The sequence below is a fragment of the Stomoxys calcitrans genome, chromosome 3, assembly GCF_963082655.1.
Source record: "Stomoxys calcitrans chromosome 3, idStoCalc2.1, whole genome shotgun sequence".
In the NCBI taxonomy this organism is placed as follows: domain Eukaryota; kingdom Metazoa; phylum Arthropoda; class Insecta; order Diptera; family Muscidae; genus Stomoxys; species Stomoxys calcitrans.
Genome location: NC_081554.1, coordinates 1,967,834 through 1,979,957, shown reverse-complemented (window position 1 = coordinate 1,979,957; position 12,124 = coordinate 1,967,834). Strand labels below are relative to the sequence as shown.

At 36.9% G+C, this 12,124-nt stretch overlaps 1 protein-coding gene and 1 long non-coding RNA gene across 3 annotated transcripts in view; one reads left to right on the top strand and one right to left on the bottom strand.

The window, feature by feature from the left end:
• The window catches only part of LOC131995653 (uncharacterized), a 53,730-nt gene that overhangs the window by 36,563 nt on the left and 5,043 nt on the right, over positions 1-12,124 (top strand). The gene's annotated exons all lie outside the window — the stretch shown is intronic.
• LOC106081260 (protein O-mannosyl-transferase TMTC2) overlaps positions 2,699-12,124 on the bottom strand; it is a 209,406-nt gene continuing 199,980 nt past the window's right edge. Inside the window, exons 7-11 of one of the 2 annotated variants that reach the window (XM_059364451.1) lie at positions 9,071-9,156; positions 8,576-8,964; positions 8,416-8,500; positions 6,040-6,197; positions 2,699-3,278 (exon numbers count right to left, since the gene is read on the bottom strand). In XM_059364451.1, the coding sequence (XP_059220434.1) occupies positions 3,102-3,278; positions 6,040-6,197; positions 8,416-8,500; positions 8,576-8,964; positions 9,071-9,156 (895 nt within the window). In that variant the 3' untranslated portion in view covers positions 2,699-3,101. Of the gene's footprint in view, positions 3,279-6,039; positions 6,198-8,415; positions 8,501-8,575; positions 8,965-9,070; positions 9,157-12,124 lie in introns of those variants that run through there. The other variant, XR_009397521.1, reaches the window with a different exon arrangement.

Here is a 12,124-nt window from a genome sequence, read left to right as displayed (position 1 = left end):
AGGCAAGAATTTAATTGAATTAAATAAATGCATTTAATAAGTTTAAGGCTGTTCAATCGAGGGTAAATGTAGTCTATACCATGAAGTTTTAAATATGAAGCTTTTCTTCTAATATCAGTTAGGTTAGGTAAGTTTGAAAAAAAGGTGCGTATATTTGTCCGCCCCATGCCACTACTATGGTCACACACCTAAGCCAGCAATTGGCTTGTTGTGCGCTCTAAATACTAAAAAGTAACCTTGAAAAATCAAAGTCAAGAATTCCGTGCTATCAAAATCCTTATTTTTTTTCATACCACGCCCCTTAGTCGCTTCATGTCTAGTATTCTGTCTCCGTCTAAATGTTGGTGTTCTATTCTGCTTTAGGAATAGTCGCAAACATTTTTAATTGTTTCGCGAGCGGAATTGGACAGCTATCAAATGTTTTTGTATCCATACAAAACACGTATTTATACCCTACACCATAGGATGGGGGTATACTAATTTCGTCATTTTGTTTGTAACTAATCGAAATATTCATCAAAGGCCCCACAAAGTATATATATTCTTGATCGTCATGACATTTTCAGTCGATCTAGCCATGTCTGTCGTCTGTCTGTCTGTCGAAAGCACGCAAACCTGTCCGCTTGAAAGTTTGCACAAATACTTCTTATTAGTGTAGGTCGGTTGGGATTGTAAATAACCCATAGTTCGGCCGGGCCGAATCTTATATACCCTCCACATGGATCACATTTGTCGAGTTCTTTGGGCGGTATCTCTTTTTAGGAAAACAAAGAATAATGAATAAGAGCTGTTATGCTATTGGAGCTACATCAAGTCATAGTCCGATTCTGACAGTTAATGAATGAATGCTGAACATTGTAGAAGGCTTTGTGTAATATTTCAGTTCATTGCGCCTTGTAGGGGCTCAAGAAGCAAAATCGGGAGATCGGTTTATATGGGAGCTTTATCAAGCCATAGATCGAATCAGACCATATTGGACGCCTATATTGAAGGTCATGAGAGAAGCCGTTGTCCAAAATTTAAGTCAAATCTGATGATAATTGTGCCCTCTAGAGGCCCAAGAAGTCAAGATTCCAGATCGGTTTATATGGCAGCTATATCAGGTTATGTACCGATTTGCTACTAAGCACAGTTATTGGAAGTCATAACAAAACACTTCATGAAAAATTTCAGCCAAATTGGATGAGAATTGCGCACTCTGTTGGTTCAAGAAGTCAAGAAAAGTAAAAAACTTTTCCGTAAAGAGGTGTCGTTCAGACACAGCTCATTGATATTTGATAAGTTTGTCACTGATCCTTAATGGAATGTTCATTAGGAAATTTGAATTTTGCTGTATATCGCATATTAACAGACAAAATAAGAAAGTTGTGCGCCAGATAGATGCCTCATTCACAATGCAACAGTTCACAAAGCCACCATTTCCATGGCAAAAATCCATGAATTAGAATCTAATTGTTTCAGCATGCAACTTGTTCGCCAGATTTAGTTCCCTCGGATTTTTTTTTTTTTTTTGAACTAGAAGAAATGGCTCTGCGGTAAAAGATTATTCAGAAATGATGAGGTGAATGTTGCGGTTGATGGCTATTTGGAAGTTCTTGATGATGAGGCTATTGAAAATCGTTGGAAAAGTGAATTGAGCTTAAAGCAGACTATGATAAGAAATAAAGAAAATGTTTCCCAAATCTGTTATATTTTCCTTTTTAAGGCGGCTCCTTGTGGTATCGCCCTCGTATATTGTTTGGAATTGTAAAACAGTCAACATTTAGATATTCCGATTTGCGGAGCAACCACAGCTCGAATGTTAGCATATCCACCGGTTCAAGTATCTCAGGGGCCTGCTTGCGCTTATAACTCCCTTCTATGTGTATTTGAGAGCAGATTAGGAATTGCTTTTGTTGTCTCAACATTATACTCTCTGTTTACATTCCCCACCCCCCCCCCCCCCCCCACTTTCCAAATAAAACATTGGGATTTCTTGTTTTTATATATTTTTGAAATATTATATTTTTTTCTTTTTACTTTTATGAATATATTTGTTGCTTTAATAATAATATAATTTCCATAATTTACAATATGTTTATTTGTTATCTGAGATAAGTTGTTTTGTTGTAATAATTTTGTTTTTGTTTTATCCAAAATGTAAGACAGGTAAATATGCTTCGCTTTATGTGTTCTTCTCGAAACATTTTCTTTTATGGGGATCTCAAATCAAAAGATATTTAAGCAGGAGTTCAAGGGTTGGGACTGAAGGTCGGGAGGGGGGGAAGGATAAACACTCTTAGCTTTTATTAGAATTATCTACAAGGTAATGTACATTTATGGTCAATGTATAGATAAACATAACAAAAATAATAATAATATGTAGTCCTTTCGACCACTCCCCCTTCCCCAACCCCTCATGCGCCACAGTATGATATTTACATCAAGGATTTACAAGTTACTCATAATGATAGTGTTTAGCTTAAGCGATCCTGGGGATATGGTCTCTGTGTACTGGGCCACAACGTAGGCTATGAACATGAGTATATATATACAGCAAGGTGAAAGGTGCGGAAAACCTAAAGTGGATGAGCTCTCAAAGGTATAATGGGCAGGGGTGAATGAGTTTGCAATCTTGCCTAGTATTTGAGAATATTATTGCTATCTGGCTAGAGGGGGCGCCGAGGAGATTGGGGCGAGATTTGATATTTTCCTAGGATTTATGTGGGATTTTGCATTATTTTATTTGCCTTTGTTGTAATTATTTACATAAATTCAAAAGTTAATAATCTCCTTTTACATTTCATAATTAAATATTTAAATGTTGGTCTTGGATTCTAAGTTCTTTCCTTATGATACATTTGTTTACAATATCTTTTGAAGATTTTGTTGGTTTGCGGTTACTTTGCTTTGACATATACACGCACACTCATCCCTTTACATACATAAATATGTATGTGCATATGCACACATCGAACTACATCTGTATTTATTTTATAAAAGCCAGTTCCTTGTGTGGTTATGCCATACATACATATGTGTGTGTGTGCATATGCCAAGTGTATTTGAAGTTTATGTTGTTATAGTTGCATTGAAATGGGTGAGTGTGTTTGAATATCCTTCTATTTAGTGTCGGTAAGTCCAAGTTTGGCTAGATTACCCAAAGTAGTAGCATCTCCAGGTTGCAGTCTCAAGGCTTCCTTATAGCTGGCAGCGGCATTTGTGGTACGACCCAACAGGTGTAGAATGGCTCCAAGATTTGTGTGAGCATGGGCATCGGCTGGCCTTAAATTGACAGCCTAAAAATGTACAAAAAAGGTAAATGTTGTTCAGTTTTAACTGAAATGTTATTGGTTTTATCATAAAAATGAAGATTGGTATGTTCATGAGTTATGTACGGAATAATATTGACGTGCACTTGTAGAAAATTCAAAACATTTTTTTAATTGCAAAAAAAAAAGAAATTAAATGAAATAAAAAAGTTTTATTGTATCCAAATCAAACTGTTGCAAACTAAAAATGTTGCTGCAGTTTGTAGAAACTTTGAATTTGAGAGGTAGTAAAGTGGGAGAGAAATACAAATAAGAAAAAACTCATTAAGTTCGACCAGGTTGAATTTTGTATATTCACCACCTTGGATATATATTGAACACTATTCGTAAAAATTCGGTTTTTAATAAACCCATATTAGTTGCATAGAGATATTGTATAATCGAGGGGTCCAACACAAATCACCATGTCAAATTTAAGCAAAATGGGGTAAAAAGTGGGAGACCCGTATATAGGGCAGCTGCATGCAAATATAGTCCGATCTAGCATGGATGTGTAGAAGCCTAATACAACTTGCTGTGCAAAATCAAAATCATCATCGAAATTAGATAATCAATACGTGCTGCGCTGCCCCCGATGGTATACCCATGTCAAGGTTCAATTTTGAGAGCTGTAGCTCAATCTGTAAATGGAGTACCATTTTCGTACCTTGATGTAAAAACTTCAAAAAATTACTCTAGTCGCCCGGAATATACTCTCAATATGTACCTGTATCCCAAATTCCAGAGCTGTCTATTAGTCAGTAAATAAAACACCATTTTGTACGTTTTAGTACCAAACTATACGCATTTCAAAAACATCTCCTAGTCGACCGGTATATACAATCCATGAGTACCGGTATCCCAAATTTCAGAGCTCTAGCTCACTACGTAAAGAAAGTAATAACATGTGCGTTTTAGTACCTAAATGTGCGAATTTCAAAAAATTGTCTAGTTGCCCGATGCATACTAACAAGGTGTACCTATATCCCAACGGTATTAGCTCAATCCGTAAAAAAGTACGACTTTGTAACTTTTTGTACCAAAATTTACAAATTAAAAAAAAAAAAGTTATTGTCACCCAATATATACTGTCAAGGTGTACCTGAATCCAAATTTTGAGGGCTCTAGCTCAATCTATAAAGATAGAACCATGTTGTATGTTTTATCACCAAAATGTAAGATTTTGAAAAAATTCTTCTAGTTATCCCCAAATCAGAGCCTTAGCTCAATCTTTAAAGAAAGTACCATTTTGTTCGTTTTAGTACTTAAATATACTAATTTCAAGTAATCTTCCGGTCACTCGATATATACCGTCAAGGTGTAGGTGTATCCCTATTTGGAGAGCTTTCGCTAAATCTGTACAGAAAGTCCCGTTTTGTACGTTTCAGTACCAACATGTACGAATATCAAAAGAAATTTTCAAGTTTACCAATAGCTGCAGATGCCAATTTCACCAAATTTAGCTCAGTCCGTAAACAAAGTACGAAATGGTTCCAATTTCGTTTCGGGAACTATTTTTAAAAATTTATCTCTCCACCCTCATTTTTACGCAATAGCATCCTTAAGTCCGAATTTGGAAGTTTAAGCTCTACCCGTTGGCCCTATGCAAACCTATTTCGTACCTTTTTGCTACCTTTTAGTGCTTAAATGTCCAAAGAAACAAAAACTCATTTATGCTCTCAATTAAGGTTGACTTAGTGTACCTATGTTCCAAAATTCAAAGCTCCAGCTCAATTAACAAAAAGTACCAATTAGTACCAATTGCGGTACTAAGCGTTATATTTCCCCCACTTCCAGTATTGTTTTGAGACATTATTTTTTGCCCAAACCTTTTTTTTACGAAAAGCTCTTTAATTTTCGTAGCCCTCTCCGTTCGCGCTGGGCAAACATTCATCATTTCGTACTACTTGGTATTTTTTAGTACCTAAACGTACGAATATCACAAAATCCCGTCTAAACGCGCACCTGCGACACAAGACCAACTGTCGTGCCAAGTTTCATGATTGAAGCTTTAGCTGTTTGGGCTGGACGTTGATCTGTAAATCTGTTAGTCACGGAGCTCATTTATGTATATGGATGATCAAAATATCAGACGGACGGACATGGCTAAATCGTCTTAGAATATTTCCATGATCCAGAATAAATATATACAATACTTTATAAGGTCTGAAATCAATATTTCGATATGTTGCAAAGGGAATGACAACACCTCCGGTTTGGTGGCGGGTTGAGATAAAAATTCCAAAATATGAAATGGAATGAGATCAAATCAAATGATTTTTTAAATTTCAGCGGAGAGTTCGTGGGCCTTTTGGTGGATCCTCAGCCTTTTGATTTGTTTAAGCCATCAACTTCGGAGACCTCTTAGTCCGTTTAACAAAGTGCTGATTTCGCAAACAGCTTTTCCCGTTGTGTGAATACGTAAGAGTGTATGGTTTTTTTTTGTGGCAATCTGTAAAAAACTTCTTCGAAAATAACTTCAGAGTTTGCCGAAAGCAGTGATATGCAAAATTCAATGGTTCATGGGCAACATTGTGGAAAAAAAGTTTTGCGAACATTGATTTTTTCGTAAATTATGCCACAAACCTTGGTACAAATTCTAGGTTTAAATTTTTGTAAAATAAATCGAATCAGCCTTTAATTTTGTTTCTTCCCATTGGATGTTGTGTCCCAACTAGCAGTAGGAAAACTGTTCCTAGGGTCACCTTTTATGTACATATGTTTATTCCTTTCAATCCACAGTTCTTACCTTTCTATACCAAATTTCAGCCTCATTCTTACGATCCATTAGCCTCAAAGCAGTGGCAGCTGCTACTACTAAGGAATAATCTCGAGGTGAGAGTTCTGCAGCTTTTATTCGATAGACTATGGCCTCCGCCAAGCGTGATTGGGACGACAGGAATTCCGCTGAAATTAACAGAAAAATTTCAAAAATTATGAGAAGACGGTAAAAATGAGAGTAAACATTTGCAATGTTTTTAAAATGTAGACACAGGTATATAGAATTCATAAAAGAGTTAATTGACTTTTTTCATTTATTTTCAATAATGTGCAATGAAACTATTGAAACTATTTTTTTTATTTAAAAAAGAGGAATAAACTTGAATTACTCCAATCTATTATATTTTGGATGAAAACAGGGAAAGTTTTGGTCCTGATCCAGCGAAACCTCAAAATATCTTACAATTTCATCCATGAATAGTTTTTTTTTACAACAGCTGTATATCTATTCGATTGTAGTTTTAATAAAACGATGGGGCTGCTATCTAAAAATCGCATCCTATCTTTACTGAATAGGATGCCATGTGTTTTTGAAAACTAAATCCTTAAACATATTTATACCCTCCACCATAGGGTGGAGGTATATTAATTTTCATACCCTCCACCATAGGATAGGGGTATACAAACTTCGTCATTCTGTTTGTAACTACTCGAAATATTCGTCTGAGACCCTATAAAGTATATATATTCTGGATCGTCGCGACATTTTATGTCGATCTAGCCATGTCCGTCCGTCTGTCCGTCCGTCCGTCCGTCCGTCCGCCTGTCTGTCGAAAGCACACTAACTTCCGAAGGAGTAAAGCTAGCCGCTTGAAGTTTTACACAAATACTTCTTATTAGTGTAGGTCGGTTGGTATTGTAAATGGGCCATATCGGTCCATAACCTGATATAGCTGCCATATAAACCGATCTGAGGTCTTGACTTCTTGAACCTCTAGAGTGCGCAATTCTTATCCGATTGGAATGAAATTTTGCTCAACGTGTTTTGTTGCGATATCCAACAACTGTGCCAAGTATGGTTTAAATCGGTCCATAACCTTATATAGCTGTCATATAAACCGATCTTGGGTCTTGACTTCTTGAGACGTTTTGTTTTGTTGTTTTTTATTGTTACTTTCAACAACTATGTCAAATAAAGTACAAGTCGGTTCATAACCTGATATAGCTGTCATATAAACCGATCTGGGATCTGAACTTCTTGAGCCTCTAGAGGTCGCAATTATTATCCGATTTGCCTGAAATTTTGTACGACAGATCCTCTCATGACTATCAACATACGTGTTTATTATGGTCTGAATCTGTCTATAGCCCGACACAGCTCCCATATAAATCGGTCTCTCTATTTTACTTCTTGAGCCCACAGCCCACAAAGGGCGCAATTCTTATTCGAATTGTCTGACATTTCACACAGGTCTCCAACGTATAATTTAATTGTGGTCCAAACCGGACCATAGCTTGATATCGCTCCAATAGCAGAGCAAATCTTTTCTTATATCATTTTTTGCCAAAGAGGAGATGCCGGGAAAAGAACTCGACAAATGCGATCCATTGTGGAGGGTGTATAACATTCGGCCCGGCCGAACTTAGCACGCTTTTACTTGTTTTAAAATATCATTGAAAAGACATAAATTCAGGGTTTGTGTAATGTTGATATTACTAAATAAAGTCCCGTTACAATGTTGTTCAAAAAGTTTATGCCCAAAAGAAAGGTTACTAAATGAGACACTTTAATGCAAAGCATGCCAAATTCTCCATACCCTCCACCATGGACCGTATCTTTAAAGTTCTTTGCCCGGTATTTCTTTATAAACAAAGGATAATGCATAACAATTGCTATGCTATTGCAGCTTTATTAGGTTATAGACTGATTCGTACCATACTAGAATTGGAAGTTGGAGACTATAGTAGATGTCATTGTGCAAAATTTCAACCAAATCGGATAAGAATTGCGCACTCTAGAGGCTCCAGAAGTATATTTGGGAGATCTGTTTACATGAGAGCTATATCAAAACATGTACCTATATGACCCATTTACAATCCCAACTGACCTACACTGATAGGAAGAATTTGAGCAAAGTTTCAAGCTCTTATCTTTACTCCTTCGAAAGTTTGCGTGCTTCAGACGAACGGACAGACGTACAGAGGGACATGGCCCGATAGACTCAAAATATCATGGCGATCATGATTGTATACTTTATGGGGTCTTAGACATATATTTAGATGTGTTACATCATGATTGACGAAGTTAGTACACCCCTGTTTAAACGTTTAGCCTTGTATTTATCTCTTAAACATTTTTGTTTCCATAATAAGAATTAATTTTGTGTATGAATTAACAACTTACCATAATGATGATGGACACTGGCCTCTTCAGGTGCTAATTGCAAGGCGCGTTTGAACCACATCTCTGCCTCTGGTATTCTACTGCTCTGTGGGAAAATGTTATTCACAATTAGAATACAGCTCGAAGCAGTTGCACTTATAAAACAATCATAACTACTCACATTTCTGGCCAATGTTATACCATAGGACAGATGCGCTGCCACCTGGTTTGGTTGCAATTGCAAAGCAGCTCTATGATGTCGCTCGGCTTCGTCCCACTGCTGCAGTCGACCAAAGATGTCGCCAATGCGATGATAGAGTACATCACGCTTGTAGTAGTTATGGGGCAGCTCATGTAATGCTTCGCGATAAACGGCCAAGGCTCTCTGCAGTTTACCCTGTTCAACATACAGAGCTCCCAGTTGCAGGTACGATGTAATGCGGGCATTCTCATGCCCCTGACGATCTCTTACGCCTGTGCCATCCACCTTGGCTCCCTCTTGCAACACCTGTGCCGCATCCTGACATTTGCCCAAAGCTATCAGCGAAATGCCCAAATTCAAATAAGCCACTGCAATGGAAACCAAAATTGTTTGTCAATGTCAATATTTGCCATAACTGAGAAAAAAACGAAAAAAAAAACAAAAACTCAGATTGGTTGACCACTCATCACTTACCGGCTAAATTAGGTCGAAAATTCAAGGCCTTTTTGAAACTCGCTACGGCGGCTTTATAATTTTGTTGATTTTGATATAAAATTCCTCTGAAAAGAGAGAGGGAGAGAAAAAAAACGCAACCTTGAATTATAATATTTCATTAATGACGAAATTCATTAAAAAGAGCCAAGTAGCAAATGCCATTGAATTTATCACAAGGCCTTACATTGTGTTGAATATGGGCTATACAAAATTAGCAAAGATTATTTGTGGCTATGAATGACCGATTGGAGAGTGCATGGGATGGTGGTAGATTTCCCAACTACTTTGAACATGAACAGAATGCATAGTATTGTCTCCGGAAGAAAGCGGTATCAATGTTATGGAGTATGCTAAAAAAAAAAAAAAACTAAAAACAATTTGCCAAAAACCAATCGTTCAAAACATTGGTGGGCAAATATACCCCCATCTATAGCCAAATGTTGTGTATGTACACAAGAACATAAGCTCATGGGCTTATAAATAATGTGCACGTGGATTAGTTTAACCATCGCTGGCCTTAAATCAAAATCGAGCTTCCACTCTTAAGTGAAAAAAGCTTCAATTATTTCGTCGGGATGCAGGATATAAACGAGTTACAGACGGACTTTTTCGCCAAAAACCAGAAGCTCAATTTTTGATTTCACCCATGGTTTATTGAACAATTTTTATACCCTGCACCACCACTTTGGTACAGGGTATTATAGATTTGTGCATTTGTTTGCAACGCTAAGAAGGAGAAGAGCTAGACCTATTGATAAGTATACCGATCGACTCAGAATCACTTTCTGATTCGATTTAGCCATGTCCGTCTGTGAGTCCATGTATTCTTGTAATCAAAGTGCAGGTCGTATTTGTTGTCCGATTGTCACGAAGTTTTGCACATGTCACTTTTTTGGCCCATGGACAAACGCTATTGATTTTGAAAAATCGGTTCCGATTTAGATATAGCTCAAATATATATCTTTCATCCGATTCTCACAAAGTATGGCATTGGGTGTTTTATTTGACGTCTTCATATGTGTGCAAAATTTCATAAAAATGTAGAATCCACAATTTTCGCCCGGTTTTACATGAGACGTTTAAATTGACGTATCAATACGTGCGCAAAATTTCATTAAAATCAGTCCTTATTTAGATATAGTTCCAATGTGTATATTTCATCCGATATGGACTTTTAAGGCAGTAAAAACCAACATCAATATAACTCCCATATAATCTTTTATCCGATATGGATTTTTAAAGATGTGGAAATCCAAATCTTTTGTCCTATGGTAGGAAAATCTTACAAGGTCCTAAATTGCTATTTCAATTGGTATCCAAATTAAGGTCTGACTAGATTTCGAGATAAGTTCTACATATAAAAGGCACTGCATGCAGGTGTAGGGTATTAAATAGTCGGCACCGCCCGACTTTTGCCTTTCCTTACTGGTTAGATTTAGATTTCGGTGTAGATTTCGTCGTAGATTTCGTTTACAACAATTTCTGCTGGAACAGTGAGAACGTCGAGGAAGGTTTGGTTAAAAGTAAAAACATGGGGTTCTTGTTTATTTTAAGGTTTGTGTGATGTAGCGGACGTCAACTGAAACAATTGTTTTAGGGCATTTATTTATAGTATCACAATGATGTATTGCAATTGACTTAACTGTCATACTAGGTCTGGAATCCGTCCTACCTTTTCCGCTCAACCTTTTTATAAGGATGTCCAAGGGCCTAACACAACTCACAATTTCAGAAAAATCGGATAATAAAGTGGCTTTTATGGGCCTAAGACCTTAAATCGGCGTATCTGTCTATATGGCAGCCATATCCAAATCTATACCGATCTGGGACAAATTGAAGAAGGTTATTGAAGGGCCTTACATAACTCACCGACCCAAATTTCAGCAAAATCGGATAATAAATGTGGCTTTTATGGGCCTAAGACCTTACATCGGCGGATCGGTCTAAACTTAACCTGCTTATGAACAAAAAAAGAATCTTTGCAAAATTTCAGCTAAATATCTCTATTTTTAAAGACTGTAGCGTGATTCCAACAGAAAGACGGACGGACATGGCTAGATCGTCTTTGATTTTTACGCTGATCAAGAATACTTATCCGAAATGGATGTTTCGATGTGTTGCAAACGGAATGACAAAATGAATATACCCCCATCCTTCGGTATAAAAAAAATAAATATGTGTGTGTAAGCGGCTAGTAGTTGTTGCTTGAAAATTGAATTATAACTGCGTATATATTCACAACTAGCAAACCTCAAAATTACAGGGCAACTCAAAACTTATTCATCACACCAAACGTTATATTTTTACAAACCCTACAATTTTGCTATCAATAGGCACACAGCCATAGAAATTTTCAACATAATCCGTGGTGGATTCTAGGTTGCCAGGGTTACCAAGATTCGAACTTAAGACGTTTCATTCGAACTTAACTCCCGACCTAAATCAATAACCTTCTGCCCAGCTATATATCATTAACCATCAATTCCTGGAAACCTGGAAATGTCAATTATTGCTAAAATGTTTTTTTAATTGCTTAAAAATACTATCGAATTAGTTAAATATTTTCGAAACACAAAAAAAAAGAAAAAACAAAAAATTTAAGCGAAGGAAAGGAAACGCTTTGATGCTCTTGACAGCCAACTAACTTTTTTTAGCCTAAAGGGTAAACCAGGTGATGGAGTTGATTTCCCTGGACTTTCAGGGGGTTTGTCTTTTTCAGGCTTTCCGCATATTCTTTTGAATAGCTTTATGGTCCCTATCGCATTGTTTGTCTTTCAACCCCTCCCCCCCGGCTCCAATGCTAGTTTCTTTTTGTTGAAGTCTAATGAAAAGGGCATTCTTTGGAATTCTATTCAGATTTGCAGTGTTTTCTTGAAATTGGATAAGCTTGATGTGGGTGTAGGAAGGGTTTGCGAAAATTCCACTATTAGAATGTTTTGCTTGCGTTTTTTCCACATCACTTATCCTCGATGTTGTTGGTTTGGTTTATTGTGAAGCTTTGTTTTGTGCTCGCTTTCAACATTGCTCAGTCAT